Consider the following 19,804-nt stretch of genomic DNA (forward strand, 5'->3'; position numbering starts at 1 on the left):
CAATGACTGCCCGAATGACTGAAGATGGTGTGGTGGTGGGTGTATTGACAAAAATCAACCAAGTCAGCGAGCTTAAGAGACATGGGCACTCTGTTTAATATAGCACTGTTTATGGTAACTAAGACAGGGCATCAGCCCAAGATCCCATCAATGGGATGAATGCACAGAAAAACATATAGGAACCCAGAGCACTTCACGTTAAGTGAAATAAGCCAGATACAAAGACAAATACTGCATGACTTCACTTGTATGAGCTACCCCAAGCCCTGGGTCAGAATGGAGTGAGGCTTAGGGACATGATACAGTGCTCTACAGCCCAACAGTTATGATGGCTGTGTAAAGTCCCACGTGTTTTGCACGGGCTGAATCTCTCATTGTACAGCTTGAGGAGGACTCCTCACACCTTCAGAACCTCTGATGAAAAGCAGGAGTTCAAGGCGACTTGTGACCTGGAAATTGCTGTAAGGGCAACACTGAACAGCTACTTGGATGAAATTTATTCCCATGTATGAAAACAAAGATCATTTAGCAAACAGAATTTTGTAGTCTGCTACCATTATAAAATGCTACCTTATCAGGTAATTCAACATGGAACTATAAAAGCTCATCTTAAAGTTGATAAACAAAAAGTCAACTATATTTGCCTCAAGGAACAATGTAAAAGTCAACCCAGAGAGAGCGAGGAGGAAGAAAAGATGCACCACTAGTTTGTACAATCAGAGGGTTCCTTCCACTCTACACACAAAGGGTTTTAGGCACTAGGCTCACACGCAATTCCCAAGACAAGCCACAAGGTGGTGCCAAAGCAACCAGAACTGGTTCTGAACAACAAACATCTCAGTAAACAACTTCATTTTGGAGGAACAAATGAAAAGAAATTTGGAGGCTAGGAGACAGCTGTCATAGAAATTTGAGCTTCGAGGCTATGTGATGTTAGTTAAAGTAAACACAATCTTGTGCTAGGAGGGAGGAGCCGAATGCAAATTCTCAAAGGGAACAGGCTGTTGGAGAAGGAATGTTAACATACACTAGGTGTTTTTGTTGTACATTATGTTTTCATTTCTAAGAACACCTGGAACCTCTGCTGTTATCCCTGGAGGATGATGACTGGACTTGGGAGGCTGTATTTCTCATTTCAGGTCTCATAGTGAGTAGAGAGCTGGGTTCTGAAGGCCAGTCTCTGAGGATTTAATTTCACAGTTACTACTGTCTCCTGGTATTTCTCTCTCCCTTCATGGCCCTTTGTACACTGTTCTGTGACGGAGGGGGCAGTGAAGCTGTCTGTACTGGTTAGAGGGTCCAGCCCCTTTCCTAGCTCTGCCTTACTTCAAGAACTGAGACTCACAACTTCAAACCGGAGAAACTAGCCAAATAATAATAATAATAATGGCTTTGTCACTTTCTGCCACATACCCTTTGTCCCCTATAACAGTGACAGTTAACAGGTCCTTGGAGAGAATGTGTTAAGGTGTGTACATTCCTGAGATGATGGTGAATAGCTACGATTAACATGTATGCCATTAGTGAACACAAGGCTCTGGTAGCAAACAGGATGTTTGGGCTAGAGCTAGAGCTTAAATAAATAAAGAATGGTGGTGACATCATCTCTTTCAGACAGCTTGTTTGCCAGTCATGTGTGAAGTTAAACCAGTAGCCTCATCTCTGTCCTTTAGACCCAAAGGAAGCTTGCTTTAAAAAATTACGTTAAAAACAGTGCTTTGGATAATGGACTTACATCTGCTCTCATCAATGATATTCCTTACTAATATGGATGATAAATTCTGTTTCATATTTTACTTGCTAGCAGTCTTTACCATCCATGATAGTATGAGAACCAACAATTTGAAGAAACACACCAGACCTTTTAATACCAGAGCCCCAAAGTATTAAACCAAGGTTCTTTTAAAAAAATATTTTAAATAATACATTTTTTTTAGTGTGGGGAGGCATATGCATGCCACGGCACATGTGTGTAGGTCAGAGGACAACTTTCTAGGAGTCTGTTCCTTCTATCATGTGGGTCCTGGGATGGCTCTCAGGCTGTCAGGCTTGGGGTAAGTACCTTTACCAGCTGAGCCATCTCATGAATCCCTAAAGCAAGATTTTCTTTCTAAATTATCTCCTAAGTATAGTCTTTACCCTCAACAAGGAAATTTCTCTTTGCAACAGATGGAGACCATTACAGAAAAACAATCAAAATTCAGGGTGTGGAGCTCAGTTGCAGCTGATGGTTCTAGAACACACCTAAGACTCAGGGTTCAGTGCCGAAGAGGGGAAGGATGATTGTAGGAGCCAGAAGAACAGGGAGTTTGCTGTGAGACTGTCTCTCCCCAGAATGCCAGAAGCGACACTCATAACATTTCACCAACATGACTGTCTAAACACAAGCTGGACAAGCCCACACCAATAGCCATGTTAAAGTGGACAGGAAGAAGCTCATGAGGCCTCAATGTAGACAAAGAACGACAGGCAACTAAGGAATGCTGAGAGCAGGCAGAATAGTCTGACCTAGGGAAGAGCCACCAACTGGTCATCTAATACCAAATGGTTAGCCCGGAAAACACACACATGAGGATTATAAAGACGGAACAGGTTGTACTTATGTATTTAGAAACACACACACACAGACACACACCACCACCACCACCACCACCACCACCAACAACAACAACAATTAATAGAAAAAGAGGTCATGAATTTGAAAGAGCAAGGAGGTATGTAGAGAAGGTTGGAGGGAGAAAAGGGAAGAAGATAATGTAATTAAGTCTCAAAAAAGAAAAGAAGTAATTTTAATAAGTTATTCAATCTCCTAATTTTCATGACATATACTCACTTTCTACTATTAAGACAGAAGAAAATTAAGCTATTTAGTACCAGTTTTTAATCTCATTCTTAGTTCAATTTGATCATACATTTTAGAAATATTCTTTAACACGTGGACCATGTTAATTGGTAGCAATGCATGACATTCATATGTAATGGAGACACATACACATATCTTCAGAGTGTTTGTTTCACTGATAAAGAAACACCATCAGAAAGTCTGAGACTATGGGGCCACTGAGATGTCTCAGTGGGTAAAGGCGCTTGCTGCCAAGTTTGATGACCTGAGTTTGATCCCCAGGACCCACATGGTACAGGGAGAGAACTGACTCCTGCAAGTTGTCCTCTACCCCCCATGTAAGCCAATCTGACCCTCATGTGTGTGTGTATGTATGTATGTATGTATGTATACACATATATAATGACAATTACATGAATAGATAAATAATTAAATTAAATTAAATATGTAGAGGCTGGTGGTGTGTAGGATGGAGAGAAGCCGTGAGGAAGGGTATTGTCATAACTGGGACTTAGTGTATGAAATGATAGATATTCTAGAGTAGGAAATGCTCAGAAAGGATGGGAAAAACCTGGAGATTCTTTGGGGGACCAATTCCAAATGATGCATTGGAGGATAGTGTAAGAACAAAGGGAAGTCTTGATTCAGTCTCAGGACAGAGGTGGTGAGAGGTCCCATTTGAGAAAGCCTTAGATTTGACTGGATTTGGGGAAGGAAGGAGAGCACTTGAATATTATATTTCAATTTTTTTTGGTTGAGGAAACTGGTAGATGGCCCATGGTTAATCATGAAAGATATATTAAGGAAAAGAGAAAGAGCGGCCAGGCTCAACAGAGAAAGTGAGCTGGGGAGTATGATGTGTGAAGGACTTGTGATGTACTTAAGGCTGTGGTGTATGTAGGTCTGAAGTAAGACAAAGTTTGGGCTGGTCACACTGATTCTGGAGCTAAAACCATTGTCAGAGATAAAGTCACTCATTTGAGACTATATAGGAAGGGGCAAAGAGATGCTAAACAGTTAAGAACAAATACAGAGTCCCAGTACCCATGTTGGGACTGCTCATAACTACCTGTTGTTCTGCTCCAGGGGATCCACATCCTCTTTGTGCTTCTCTGGGTACCCCTACATACATCACATACCCCTCTCCTGAATGTATGTATACATAGCTAAAAAATAAAGTAAACTTGTGAGATAGATAGATAGATAGATAGATAGGTAGATAGATAGATAGATAGAAAGATAGACAGAATATGCAGTAAGAAGAGATGAGGACCAGGAATGGAGCCACAAGGAGACAAGCATTGGAGATAGAGGCAAGTTGAAAACCAAACCAAACCAAAAGAAGCAGATCACTGAATCTAAGGGCTGGAAGCTGTGAAAGGAAACAGAACCAGGTAGGGAAGCTTTGCTGCAGCAAGAACAAAACCTAAGAATTTGCAGACAGGGATGGACAGGAACAGATGCAAAAATATTTAGACACCCCAAGGTAGAGGGGAAAGAATTGCAGGCAGCTCATGGTGTGAGGGAGGGGGTTGGATGGAGTGGGCATGGGTGTGGATGGGGTGGGTGTGGGGCAAGACGAAGTCACAGGAGACCTTTGCTGAGATTACCCTGAAACATCTGAGCTGAGTCAACACAGTTTAGGATTGTCACTAAGGGGGTTTGGTGCTGAACAGTCTCTGCTCTGAGGTCTCCTACACTTGTGCCGTTATTAGCTTTGGTGTCTCCTCAAACTAAAGCTGGTTGATTGCACCCACCGTCTGTGTCTGTGCTCACATGCAGGTTCTAATATCAGGAAGATATCATAGCAATGAACTCGACAATTAAAATAGCCACAATTTCTTGACGAACAGCGGCCATCCACACCTTTCAATGAGGTTAAATTAAAACGAAAAACACAGTAGTGTGGGGAAAAGCAAGGTTCCTAAACTTCAGCTGCAGTGGTTGGTTGAGGGATTATGGGGATCTGCTGCTGACACTACTTTACCAGGGAAATCAGAGGTCCGTCCTTAGTAGACAGTCATCTTCCATTCACAAATTCATTCATCTATTTGCTTTTAAAAGGCTAATTTGTCTCACCTTACTGTGCCAGTCCTCTCACAGAGTAAAAGAGAAGACTACCCAAATCTATCCATGAGGGGAACTGGTGAGATGTCCCTCACAGTCTCAAGCATTTGGATACTTCGATGGCACTGTTTGGTGAGGCTTAGGAGGTGTGGCTTTGCTGGAGGAAGCGGGTGGGCTTTGAGGTTTCCAAGTCTCTCACTACTCCCTGGGTTTCCTGCTTGGAGTTTAAGATGTGAACTCTCAGCTGCTGCTCCAACAACCACACTTGTCTGCTGCCACACTTCCCCCTCTGTAATGGAGGTGGACTCTTCTCTCTCTGGAACTGTAAGCCTGAATAAACCCTTCCTTCTGTACGTTGCCTTAGTTATGGTGTTTTATATCAGCAATAGAAAAGTAACTAATGTATTTTGTATGTGTGGTCTGTGTGCAGATGCGAATGCATGCAATTGGGGGTGTGATACCCATGTCAGACGCTGGGTATCCTGCTATTTATCTCTCTATTCCTTGACACAGGGTCTCTCACTGAATTTGGAGCTAGGCTTGTAGCCAGCAAACCCTAGTGATTCTCCTGTCCCTCCCTTCTAAAACTCTGAGGTTACAGGTGTACATCTAGACCATTTTTAAATAGGTGCTAGAGATTTGAACCCAGGTCCTTATGCTTGCACAGGAAGATTCTTGCCCATTGTGCCATCTCTCCAGATCCTGAACCATTTGAGTTCTAACCAATGGAGGAAGCTGGGTGGAGGGTGCAGGTGTTTCTGTACTGCCTTTGGGACTTCTTACAAACAGATCATTACTTCAAAATTTGAAAAGCTTCTTAACAGTGAGCAACGGTACCAGACGGTAGAGCAAACAAGCAGCTGTGCAGGAGACCAAAAGGTAAAAATAAAATAAATGTAATGGCGCCAAATATTCCACACTATGACAAGGGCCACACGGTAAGGTGGTTTCCCATCTCCCTGGGGTGGGCAGTGCAGCTGGAGGAGAATTCCCCAAGAGGGGAAACAGTTTAAGTGAAAGGACAGGTGTCTGCTGAGAAAATGCTGGTCACAAGACCACCAGGACAATTATTTACTATTACTATTTTGGTGGGATTAGAACGAGGCATAGTTTTTAGAAGCCCCATTTTTCTTTTAAGGTTTTTTTTTTTTTAAAGCAATACATAATCATAGATAATAATGGATTTCATTATGGAATTGTCAGACATGTAGCTGCTCCCTCCTTTAATATCTACAATAACACTATGACTCCGAGTTATCCTCACTATGGAGGAGTCTACACTCATTTAGAAATGGGGTGTGAGAGGTGCTGACAAGCCCCCACCTTCCCCTTCTACCCTGGTGTTCTGACTCCATGTTTCAACTTGATTTTAGGTGGATCACAGCTTCTACCTGGCTTTTTGTCAGGTGCTCCTTCAGGTGGGTCTGAACAGGTAACTTTTTATAGCTAGGGTAGTTCAGAACCATAACTCAAAGGGAGTCTAGACCTCTAGCCATGAAAAAGATGTCATCAGTATGAAGAGCATTTGTTATAACACTCAACACACACACACACACACGGAAAACACTCCACAGACCAAACCAAATACTGAACCTTAGGGAGGAAATTACTTGGCCTCAGCACATCAGGTAGGAAAGGACCACGCGGGCATTGTGTCCCTACCTCCGGAGCGATGTAGTCAGGAGTCCCACAGAAAGTGTTTGTCTTTGCATCTCCTAGCATGTTCTCCTTGCACATCCCAAAATCTGCTATTTTGATATGTCCGTCTCTGTCTAACAGGATATTATCTAGCTTCAGGTCCCTGAAAAACAAAAGCGAAGTGAAGTCTCACGTGAATAAAGGCAGTTTTGTTCAAATGAAATTCTCTTGGAGGCGTGGTAGCTTGTCATCACAGCTGGGGGGGAGGGGGAGCATGAGGGGATGCTCTGCCACCTGATCCTCTGGACCAGGCATGGTTCTCAGTTGCTCACTGACTGCTGTCATGTGTCCCCATATCAATGGCTCACGTTCAAGGCTTCTCTTGAGACCCGCCTTGGGCCAGATACCACCACAGATTCTCCTTTCTTCCACGCCCTTCTGACTGCTTGTTGCACCTTAGGGGGCTTGATCCATATTTCCTATGTGGCTGTGTCAGCAGGAGAGTGAGTACATCAATGTCCCATGTGGATGTCTCAGCTGGAGAGTGACGATATTAGCAGCCTGAGTCATGGCCCCAGTGGAAGTTCTGACGACACACTAAGCACTCAATAATATTTATGGAATCACTTAAAAACCAACCAGTGATTACTAGCTGGGAAGCCCACCCGAGTAACAGTTCCAACTGCTAGCTCCACTTCTGCAAGCTTCCACAAGCTGACTAGAGAATCAGAGTGGTACCAAGCTCTGCTGCTGCGGCTGAGACTTAGCACATGTCCCTGGAGTTGATGTCTTCCATTTGGTCCAGTTTTGTCATCTCTACTACCCCCATGGCACCAATAGACTGTGTGACTGGGAATCCCTAGATATGTCTCAGATTCATGATAGCATCTGTTTCTCTCTGCTCCTGCCACACTTTCATGGTCAAGACAGAAGACGCCTGCTGTATTGGATTCTTCTCATTGGAGAGTGCTGGGCTTCTGCCTCCTGATCTTTCACTGGCGCTAAATACACGACTTACCAACTTTATCCATTCAGTCCAATTACAGGCTGATGTAAATTCACTGACTAACAATTTGGGCTTATTAGCTAATCCAATATGCTATACCATATCGAAGCCGTTTTTAGTTTGTCATTTATAGTTACGTTTATATAGTTTTAAAATTTGGCTGAAGATGATGGGAATCATCTCTAGAGAGCTAGCTGTCCAGCTGCTGTGCTTTAGAGAAGACCAGAACAATGGCCACATTATCTAATACTTTCACTGGGTTCTTTTGCTTGTACACACATTTATTTTATCATTTGATTCTCATAGTAGTGCTTTGATATCAAGTTATTATTATTTTGTGTTGCAGTGTATATAATGTATGTAGTGTGGTATACAGGCACATGTGTGTGGGAGTGCACACACTTATATGTGTGGAGGAGAGAGGAAGATGGTGGGTATCTTATTTTATCATTTGCCACCACTTCCCCTTGAGACAGTGTTTCTTCTGGACTTGGAACTAGGCTGGCAACCAGCAAGCTCCAGAGACCCTCCTGTCTCCTCTCTCTCCGTCACTGGGATTACAAATGCATGCAGTTACACTTGGATTTTTTTGTGGGGGTGTTGGGATTTGAACTCAGGTCTGTAAGCACTCTTTCCTACCCACTGAGCCATCTTCTCAATTTCATCAAATTACTACTAATGTAGTTTTCTTTTTTTCCCAGATAAAAGTTTTTCATGGATGACATTTATCCAGACAACATAGCCAGCCAGTGGCCTGGGATGCAAACCTAGTCTATCTCTCTTACATTCTTTTATACCAAGACCACCTGGTCTTTCTCATCAAACTGGCCTCATGAAACTGTACACAGATGTATTTTAACTGATTCTAAAAATAAATGTTCTCTGTGCCTCTGGCTAGGAAAAATAAGCTTCATGTCAAATTTCCAACCTTTTTTTTTTTTTTTTTTTTTAAAAGCAGGACAGATGTCTTTGTGATGGCGGGAAAGAAGGTCTGAGAGACCTAGTTGGAATGGAAAGGTCCTGAAAGACTTTTTTTTTTCAGAGATAGACCTCCATGAAAGTAAGTAATGGAGGCAGAAGACTAGCCAGGTTCTTTGGAGCCAACTAGAGACACTGTAGAACCTAAAAATCCAGAATGGTCTGAGGCAAATCATTCAACTTACTCTTCACTACAGGACATCAAGACTCAAGAGAAGCACCTGAGAGTCTAAGACCACTGTTTGTCTCTGTGGCACTTAGGCACCAAGTATAAGGGGAAATTAAGTGGAACCCTTTGGCATGTGGTCCACTGCTAGAGATCTTTTTAGAAACCAAGTCACAGCTGGTTTCATGGTGGACCTTCTCAGTGTTATCACTTGCCCTTGCTGAGCCTCTTGTTACTGACCAACAAACAAGGTCCATGATGCCTCGTGCTTATCTCTGTGGCATCTACTGAGACAGGCCATGCGAAAGCATTTGGAAATGGCCTCAGATATGAAGGTGAGGTGTTGTGGATATCACTCTGTGTGCTGTGAATGTGGTGCCATGATTGGTTAATAAATAAAGTGCTGATTGGCCAGTAGCCAGGCAGGAAGTATAGATGGGACAAAGAGAGAGAATTCTGGGACCAGGAAGGTAGAGTCAGGAGTCACCAGCCAGACACAGAGGAAGCATGATGTGAAGGCAGAACTGGGGAAAAGGCACCAAGCCACATGGCTAAACATAAATAAGAATTATGGGTTAATTTAAGTGTAAGATCTAGCTGGCAAGAAGCCTGAGCCATTAGGCCAAACAGTTTTAATTAATATAAGCATCTGTGTGTTTATTTGGGTCTGAGTGGCTGTGGGCCGGGTAAGCTTGGAGAAAACTCCAGCTACAGGGAGGTCTAGTTCATCATTCATATATGCAGTCACTCCTCAGCTACAGTATTCTCATAGCCCTTTTCTTGCCACGTCGGTATGTTTTCTGAGTCCTTGGTTTTCTATTACACCCAAATTAGAACTTAGAGCATCTCTTCAGATGCTGCTGTTTCCATGAGAAGGCTTTGCTAGATGGTGCTGGGAGATGAGCAGCTACCCGAGTCTCCCCATTGCATCACTTCAGTTTTGCACTGTCCGACCAAAGGCTCTGAACCAGTGAATTTAGTTTTGTTCCGCATAAGGTGGTAAGCAGCTCTAAGAGCTAACTGGCCTGTCCTTTCTGCTTGACTTCCTTCATGTGGGGTGTGAGTGTTGGGGGAGGGGGCTTCTCTGCATCACTTTTTCTATTTGAAAATCTTCTTCCCCTTAAAAACAAAACACTACCAGGAGAGAAGTTTTTGTTGTTGTAGTGCTAGCAGTTCTGACAAGGTCTCTTCTTCTCTGTCTCTTTAAAACTGGATTCCTATTTACTTTTTTGAACTTTTTAGAATGCATTGCCTCTATCTTTTCATGTAATTCTACTGTCCAAAATATATCTGGAAAGTGGCTTTATGTAGATATCTTAGAGTTGGGAATTCTACATATTTTCTGCCCATTACAATCTTCAACCAGGGACTACGCATTAGTGGACATTCATCCATCAGTTCATGAGACAGGTTACAGAGTAGTGAATGATGCCTATCACACACACAAACACACACACACACACACACACACACACACACACACACACACACGACAGCCACTCACTGTGTAGCTCAAACTATCCTTGACTTGTAATCCTTTTGCCTCCAGCCTCTTGACTACCAGGATCACAGGCATGTACCATCATGTCTGGGTTTGCATATTTTTTTAAGACAATAGAAAGGGAATAAAATCCATGTCCTACTTCATAGAATGCTGTGAGTGTAACCTCATTTAAGAGAAGGGGTATTTGCTGAGATAAGTTAAAGGTGTTGTGATGAACTCATCCTGAATTGCATGTGTGGTGAAGGCAGACTAAATTTATCATGCCTTCTTCTCATGCCACACAGAGGAGAGACACACAGGAGAGAAAGGCTCTGGTGGACACAGGGATTGGAGTGATGTAGCTATCAGCCAAGAATGCCTGCAGCCACTCCAGCTGGATGGTTGAAGAAGGGCCTTCCTCTAGAACCTTGGATGAAAGGGTGGCCCTGCCCATACTCTGATTTCAGCATTCTAGTCTCTAGAACTGTGACAGAATAATGTTTTGTTTTTAATGCGCCACCAGGATTATGCTAATTTTTTAGACAGCCCCTCAAAATGACTACAGTTTGTCAAACAGACAAATGTAATACTATGTGGTTCACAGAAGGAAATGAACAGACTCTCTTTACCAATTCAGTCACTGCATTAAAAGTTTAGGATAGTCAAGTTACACCTGAGCACTTGAAACGTCTCTTAAAATAGGTCAAGTTCATTGTCATCAGCAGCTGAAGTTTGGAGCTGACCTTCCCATCAGCAGCTTGCTGTCTTCACCAAGCAGCATGGAAGTAGGAGTTCATAGCCTCATCTCAATTTTAATTATCTTACGATGCCTGTCAAAGATCTACTGTGACCTTATCTAATGAAACAAATATTTTTCCCTGCTTGGTACATAAAAAGACTTAAAAACATGACTCACATATGTGGATAAAGCCCTAAAATGAGTGCATGCTGTTTATCATAGGAAGATATTTATTGGTCATTTTGTTCTGCATGTTCAACAGTATGACGAAAGGGAAGCCTCACGGTGGGTGGGAAGAGAAAGATTGGGGCATATGGATTTCAGCTTTATAGGTCCTTTTCAACTCTGAGATAGCCAGTTCTCTCTCTTTCCAAAACTCTTGACTTTTTCTCCCCCTTGTCCAGATCCATCTAGTCCATTCATCAATCCATTCATTTGTTGATCCATTCACTTATCCATTTATTAAGATATTCACTCACTCCATTTATCCACTTATCAATCTGCTCAGATTTAAACATACAAACTAAGCAATAGTGAGTACAAATGTGTTTTACATACTGCAGACATTATAAAGAAACTAAGAAAAGCATGAATTTTGATCAAGGTTTTCAGATAATGTTCAGGTGAATATGGAGATAGGACAGCACAAACCCATTTTAGGGCTGTTGATATGTTTAATAATATAGGTCATGAGTTTGTCTTGTGTTCTAATAAGGAAGAATACTGCATTTGTTTAATGTGCTCATGAGGTTGTAGAAGATCCTTGAAAGTCATCATCCATAATCTATTACCTTTTAGATAGCTAGGAAAATAATTCTGGAGAGATAGCTCAGTGGCTAATAGTGCTTGCTGTTTATCCAGAGAACACGAATTCAATTCCCAGCATCCATGCTGAGAATCTCACAACTCCAGTTCCAAAGAATCTGATGCTTTCTGCTGGCCTCTGTAGGTACTGCATATATGTGACACACACTTACAGACACACCACACACACATCATATACACACATCATACACACACACACACTACACACCCACACCCATACACACAGCCACACAATACACCCATAGAACACCCCCCACTCCCTCACCCCCCACCCAACTTAAAAGAAGTTTATACTTGGAGTGTGCTTAAGAAGACTAGCTTCCCAAGACATTCCTAGAGATGCACAGAGCACCCTCACCAGGACACATCTGGAAATTGAGTGATCTTATTTTATGACTGTTTTTTTTTCTGATAGCAGGATCATACTCTATAAAAACCAAAGCTTCAGTATTGACAAAGGCTCTATACAGCCTGCTGTCTGCAAAAAGCCAAGTGTAGGACAACAGAACTTTTAATGGTGACTCCAGGTCATGGCTGTCCCAGATCAACCCCTGGGTTGGCTTCTGGTGGATCAGCCAACTCCTCTAAGCTCCTTCTCCTCTCACCCTTCCATCCTCCATTTATAGTGAGTCTGGAAACTGGACGTCTGAAAACTAACTTTGGAAGTTGTGATGATATTGTGTTCCCCAAAATATTGTGTACCCTAATAAACTTATCTGTGGTCAGAGAATAGAACAGCCACTAGATATAGAGGCCAGGAAATGGTGGCACACACACCTTTAATCCTAGCATTCCAGAGGCAGAGATCCACGTGGATCTCTGTGAGTTCAAAGCCACACTGGAAACAGCCTGGCATGATGACTCATGCCTTTAATCCCAGGAAGTAATAGCAGAAAGCAGAAAGGTATATAAAGTGTGAGGACCAGGAACTAGCGGATTAAGCTTTTAGGCTTTTGAGCAGCCCAGTTCAGCTGAGATCCATTCGGGTGAGGACACAGAAGCTTCCAGTCTGAGGAAACAGGATCAGCTGAAGAATTGGCAAGGTGAGGTAGCTGTGGCTTATTCTACTTCTCTGATCTTCCAGCATTCTCCCCAATACCTGGCTCTGAGTTTGTTTTTATTAATAAGACCCTTTAAGATTCGTGCTACAGGAAGTTTTTATGTTAAATACGGGTCAATTGTGTTTTAAGAAGAAAAGATGGAGGTGTAATATCACATTCATCTAAGAGCTCTGGCAGCAGAGAGTGAAATAATACCATGCAAAAGAGAAAATTTGAATTCATGAAGGAGGGCAGCGGAGGTGGTCTGTGTGCTTCTGTACGGTGGAGTAGTGAGTTTCACAGATGCTGAAAGAGCTTCCATCTCCCATCCAAAAGGGACCATTGCACAAGCATTTCTACGTGACCTAATGTAAAAGTGGGAGGCACACAGGGGACACATGATGGGAAAGCAGAAATGAGGCTTCAGAGTCGACGCTATGGTGGTAAGAGGGGAGGGAGAGCCAAAGCAGGAAGAAGAGCAAGGGCCAGAAGAAAGGATGGACCAGACAGAACCTCTGGCTCCCCCGACTAGAATTTCACAGTGAGGATTCTGGGTGGTGACTCTTCTCCCATGACATTTTCCCACGTCAGCTGCAGCACTGAAATGAACTGGGTTGTGAAATCAAGTCAGACAGAGGACAGTTTACCTGTAGACAATTCCTTTGGAATGAAGAAACTGTAGACCAAGGATGATTTCAGCAGCATAAAACCTGTCAGAAAGACAGTCAAGACACAGCGTGAGTATAGGAACAGAATAGGGCAAAATCTCCAAGCCTTGTGATAGTTTATGTATATTCAACTAAATGGCACACATGTGTTTTCGCTTAATTCCAGTAAAGAAGATGTCATCCACTCTGCATTTAACACAAAGGCGGCAGCTCACCCAGTATCTTCCCAGAAAGCATAATTTAAGAGCTGGTGTATCTGCTGTTTGCTCTTATCTTTTGAAACTGCAATGCCCATACTATCTTAAAACCTATGCAAACATGAACTGTAATAAGCGTAGTAGGAAAATAGCTTTCTCCTTTATTTTAAATTCTGCCTGGATCTCACAGAGCTCTATGCCAGGCCATTCCCAACATATCTGGCTAGAATATTTTCATATTGATGATGTTAAGCATGGGCCAGAGCTATAGGCTGGGAAAAAAAAGGATATTAGAAGACAGATGGTGATAAGCTGGTCCTCATCTTCAGTGGTGACAGGCTTAAAGGAAATGAGTTTATGTCTCTCTAGTGGGATTAAGTCAGACATAGGGGAGAGCTTCCTGGAAGTGAAATTTGCTGGGTCCTGGGAAGAATGTATTTAGGACATGATTGGGGCAGCAGGTGTTCAAGTTAGCTTCATGCTTTATGGAACCCTTGGGGACAGAACGGATCATTCCCCCCCCCCTCTATCTCCCCCTCTCCCTCATGCAAGTGTGCAATGCCCAGTGATTTCTGTGCAATGCCACAGAAACCTGATAAAATAATCGTGCACGGGTGCTTGGCTGAAGGTGCCTGAGGACGTTGGGAATGGCCAGTGCTCCCTTCAAGAGTTGCTAAAATAGCCACATCACTGGTTTTTGCAGCAGCTGGTGGGCCAAATCCATTTTTCAGTCCCGTTCAGTCTAAACCACTCAAAGTCATTATGAAGAGGTACCTGATAGATGGCCAAACATCGAGGAAAGAAAGCTAATATGCAATTGCCTTTAGAAACCACACATTTGTTCATTTATTTATTGTGCATTATGGTGCATGTGTGCAGATTAGAGGACAACCTTCGGGAGTCTGGGATGGGTCTCAGGTCATGAGGCAGCACCCTTACCTACTGAGCCATCTTGCCAACCCTAGCTATCATTTGTAAATGATGTTAATGCCATTGCTTACTTTTGCTTGCTTGTCACTCCGGGTTTCTCAGGAGGGAAGCAGGACCCAAGGCTAAGGAAAGAGCACCTGCAGCTGACCTGTGGGACCCAGCCACAGTCCTACCAGGGAAAAGCTGGCTCCACTTGCATCTCTGGCTGCTTGATGCCAGAGAAGGGGAGGCTTATTTTCAAACACATGAAGGGTTGAATACTTTATAACTTCCCACTGAGCTTCCCCATGATAGGCTACAGCTCAGTGCCTCCCTCAGGGCCACCTTGGATATCTGTGTTCCATTTCACTGTTCGTTCCAAAGGATACATATTTGCATTGGTGCTCAATGAGTTAAGAGCTTGATGGACTGGAGAGGGTTCCACTGAAATGAATCAATGGTTTGTATCATGTTGAACATAAAATAAGACAGAAGTGGATTTCCATTTTACAAAAATGGGAAATTATTAGCTTCTTTGACCCTATTCCCAAGTATTTACCTTGTTCTGGGACTTAGACATGCCAAGCAAGGAAGTAAGAAAAATAACATATGAGGGGGCTGGAGTGGCTCAGTGGTTAACAGTACTTGCTACTCTTTCAGAGGACCCAAGTTCAAATCCCAGCACCCACATCAGGTAGCTCACAACTGTCTGTAACTCCAGTTCCAGGGCATCTGACCCTTTCTCCTGGACTCCAAGGCACTGCATGCACATAACCACACACAATCACAATAAATAAATAAAAAAGACCACATGAAAAGAGCAATCTGTGGATGTTGGGTGTACATAAACCACCAAGAATACAGAACATCCCAAATACCAAGTAGGGCTCTTACGTGGCTCTGGAAAGATCAAATTTGTGGCAACTTTGGATGTGGTACATTAAGTCTCCTCCATTGAGATACTCCATCACGAAAAAGAGGTTTTCCTAGGGGAAAAACAACCAAACACCAATTTTTAGTACTGACAGAAAGAAAAGAAAGTTGACTTTTCAAAGAGATTAGACAATTTTAGAGGAACCAATTCTATCATAAAATTTCTTATGAAAAGACTGTCCAAATACTTCAGCTGAACTCTATGTTTGAATCCCAGGGCATGTGTGGAATCTCTGTGGGAGGATGGGTAACACACTGATTGGCTAGTGTGCTGTGATCCATCCTATGGGAAGCAGTAGGCATAAGACCCTGATTGGATTTGTCTGCTGAACGATGGGTAGTGTGGAGCACATAGTGGGTGTGGATCATACACTTGCTCAAATAGACAGTGTGTAGGATGGTGTCTGGGTCTCTGACTCCAGGAACAGGATGGGGACCTCCATGTCATATGATGGTCAGCCAACAATCAACAAGCATGTCCTGTGGGTGATATTCCAGGTCTTCCATCAAAGAGGCCTTCAGTCTTTTCATCAAGTTTGCATTTTACTCTCATGTCCACATGTCACTTGAGGCAGAGGTAGCCAGAGTTTTTGAGCATGTAGCTCCTAGCATAAGATACCCTGCCTGGCATTAGAAATACAATGCTTATAGCTAGTGATCAACAGAATGCTGGGGTAATCCTCAGGGTATGGATGACAGTATCAGATATCAGAGGTCCCAGATTCCAAGCAGATCATGTTTCACCAATAATGTGAGACATAATTTCTTCAGGAAAAATAGTCACAGCTCCTTGAACACCTGGATGCTTAAGAGTTTTCAGGAGTCACAGAGTCACTAACCCATGAAACATGGAGACAGTGTGCTTGTGCATGAATTTGCACTTAACCTCAACTGAGTGATTTTTTTAAAAAAATAGAATAACTTTCTGTCTGGAACTGAGACTAATTAGGTGTCCAGGCAGACAAGGAATGGTTCAAAGTGTTCTGACTGCATGGTGACATTCATTGCCTGCCATCTGTATAGAGGCCACATTTCCCCAGGACAAGAAAAGCTAAATACCATGGCAATTATCTTGATAATTCAAGTGAAGTTAAGTATCCACCCACTTTTTCCAAAGTTGACCCAGATGTAATTTCTAAATTTCTCTACCTGAGCTGCAACACACACACACACACACACACACACACACACACACACACACACACTTTTTTTGGTCTGTTGTGCACAAGCCAGAATCGTCAGTTCAATCATTGTAATTATAATTTAGCCCTGACATTTCAAACATGACTCAAGAGTGGTTATTTCCCTCATTGGGAGGCACCTGCATTTCCTTGGCACACCTTACCCCCCCTGTGATTAATGTCCAGTCTTTACCATTTTCACTCAAAACTTGACTGGTCTTGAATAAGCCTCGGCACTGGCATCTTTCTTTCATATGGATGATTAAAATCACATGATAGGAGCTTGGGGAGATGGCTCAGTTGATAAAGTCCTTGCCTCGCAAGCACACAGACCTCAGTTCAAATACCAGCACACATGGGAAAAAGCCAGACATAGTGGTATGCATTTGTAATACCAGTGCCAGGGAAGTGGAGACATGTGGATTGCTGGGGTTCCTCAGCCAGCCAACCTAGCTTATTTGGTAAGGCCCAGGTCCTAGTGAAAGACTCTGTCTCAAAAAACACGGTAGACAGATCCTGAGGAGTGACACATGAGGTTGATGTCTAGCCTCCATAGGGATGTGCACACTTAGGACCCAAACACACTAACGTACATATTCACCCATACACACCCACCCACACATAAAACCAGTTGGTAAGCCAGGCAGTGGTGGTGCATGCCTTTAATCTCAGAACTTGGGAGGCAGAGCCAGGCAGAGTTCAAGAACTCTGTGAGTTCAAGAACTCTGTGAATTCAAGGCCAGCCTGGTCTACAAATCAAGATCCAGGACAGGCTCCAAAGCTACACCGAGAAACCCTGTCTCAAACAAAACAAAACAACCAAAAACAAAGCAAACAAACAACAACAACAACGACAAAACAAAACCTGTTGGTAAGACCATCTGTAAAAATGCAAAGGAGATAATTCCCTTTTAGTGTCTATGAATGGGGCCCTGCAATGTTTGTTTGGATTTCATAGTTTATACACCATCAATTTCGACTTGGAGAAAGTGGATAAAGGAGACTAGTGGGAAAATGTAAGTCCCACATATTCCACACATTACTCCTGTGACAGGGGCTTTGTGAAGTTGGGGTTTCAAGGAGGGCCTAATCACTGTTCTCTTGTTTCGCTCTTCCTAGTTCAGGAAGGACTTTGCCACTGGGCAAGGCTTTTTACAGCAACTCGGAAGGAGTCCAGGTCAGGTCAGCTAGACCTGACTTGTCCTGAGCAACATTCTGCTGTATTACTGTGTGACTCTGCATCCTTTAGATTTGCTGTGTGGTCAAGGATGGTATTGACAGTCTACTTCAAGCAATCATGACTTTTCCCAGCACCACCAGATCCCTGAAGAACCAGATCTCAGTAAAGATCAACCCAAAGAGTTTGGTCAAGACCACTGGCTGCGTGCTTCTGGTCATCTGCTTTAGTCTTTCTCCAATAAGATCCTTGAGCTATCAACAGTACTCTGAAGACAGAACTTTGAATCCCAGTGTGGTGACACAGACCTGTAATTCCAGCACTTAGGAGGCTGAGGCAGGGGATCACTGTGAAAACAGCCTGGGCTATAGAGTGAGTTCAAAGCCAGGGAGGTACCTAGTACTACATGGGATTTGGAGTTTGGGGATTCCACTTTTGAGCGTAGATAGCCCCTTTAAAATTTTAATCTCATTACTGAAAACATCTGTACAAATAACTTTCATCAGTGGCCAGAGAAGGAGGCTCAGAAAGTGACTTCTGGCTGACCTGGACCCATTCAGAGATGCTATCGAGAGCTCTGCCAACTAGGAAAGTCCAGCCTGAGCTAGGTAGAGCTATCCAAGAGCAGGAGAGTCAGGCTAACTGATAAAGCATGGGCTTTATCTTTCTTTAGAGCTGAGTTCAAACCACCTGTCTTTACAGGGTAAGTTCATTAACCCCTCCAGGGCTTCATTTCATTTCCGAAATGAGGAAAGTTAATGTTTGTGCCTCATAGGGTTGTTCTAAGTGTGAGATGAGAGGGTATTTGTAGAAAGTGAACTTAAAGTCAGCACCTTGCATGCATTGAGTAATTGGTAGCTGCAGTCATTATAAGAAAATTAATGGCTGGGTGGTGGCGACGCATGCTTTTAATCCCAGCACTCAGGAGACACAGGCAGGCAGATCTCTGCATTTGAGGCCAGCCTGGTCTACAGAGTGAGTTCTAGGACAGCCGGGGCTACACAGAGAAACCCTATCTTGAAAAAAAAAAACCAAAGCAAAGAAGAAAATAAATGAAATTAATTAATACTAATAAGCAGACATAAACAAATGTTTTTTGGAGAAAGACTGAACAGTCCCACAGAACTTGAAAGAAAGAAGAAAAGAGGATTGGATGTTCTTCTTCTAGGCTGGTCTCTTGACTCTGTTCTCCAGCTGAGAGACACACGAAGTAGCTCATTGATAGGGGACCCGGGGGCTCCCTTTAGGCCTGTGGATACCTTGACTGACACAAAGGTGTGCTGGAACTGAAGTTTTAACAGGCTGGGGATGGAACACTACAAATCTGCCCCAGTTTGGAGCTCATGAGCTCCTGGTGCAGCATTTACTAAGTGGAAGTTCTGTATCTGAGCCCAGCCCAGCCTGTTGCTAACCAGTTGAGTGATGAAGCCTGACCAAGCCAGAGCTTCAGTGAGAAGTATTTGTCAGAACCTTGACTAAACATCACATATTTTTATGTTTTTTTCCCTTTTCTTGGGGAAAAGATGAAATTAATAGACAGTGCCCACTCAGCACATTGTACTAAGATCTATGTAACACTTCTGGGTAATAAATATTAGCGAGAGGATGCCAAGCTTATAAACTCCCAGTAGAGATGACTGCCCAGCAATAATGCATATTTGATGTATAATTAAGAAAAAGGGGAATTGTCTTTTGGACATCCCTCAAGTGAGATGGGACACACAGCTAGTTTTCCTTAGAGACTACCCTGTTCCCCCATGGAGGATGGAAGGAAGGGCAGGGTTTCCTCTGCATAAGCTGCTCTTAAGGTGTCCTTGAGAGCCTGGCTTTTGGAGAGTGCAGGTGACTGTGCCTATTGCAGGTATTTAGGGTACTCAGGGCCCTGGATGAATTATTTAAATGAATTCTTCCATGGGCAAAAGATGGAGAGGCCAAACAGGTCCAAAGAGAATGTG

The 19,804-nt window shown here is 43.1% G+C and overlaps 1 protein-coding gene across 3 annotated transcripts in view; it reads right to left on the reverse strand.

Moving 5' to 3' along the window:
- Prkcq (protein kinase C theta) overlaps positions 1-19,804 on the reverse strand; it is a 129,172-nt gene that overhangs the window by 12,144 nt on the left and 97,224 nt on the right. For all 3 annotated transcript variants that reach the window (XM_036188605.1, XM_036188607.1, XM_036188604.1), the window contains exons 13-15: positions 15,453-15,544; positions 13,432-13,494; positions 6,572-6,710 (exon numbers count right to left, since the gene is read on the reverse strand). In XM_036188605.1, coding sequence (XP_036044498.1) covers positions 6,572-6,710; positions 13,432-13,494; positions 15,453-15,544 — 294 coding nt within the window. The remainder of the gene's footprint in view (positions 1-6,571; positions 6,711-13,431; positions 13,495-15,452; positions 15,545-19,804) is intronic.

This window comes from Onychomys torridus, chromosome 5, assembly GCF_903995425.1.
Source record: "Onychomys torridus chromosome 5, mOncTor1.1, whole genome shotgun sequence".
Classification (NCBI taxonomy): Eukaryota; Metazoa; Chordata; class Mammalia; order Rodentia; family Cricetidae; genus Onychomys; species Onychomys torridus.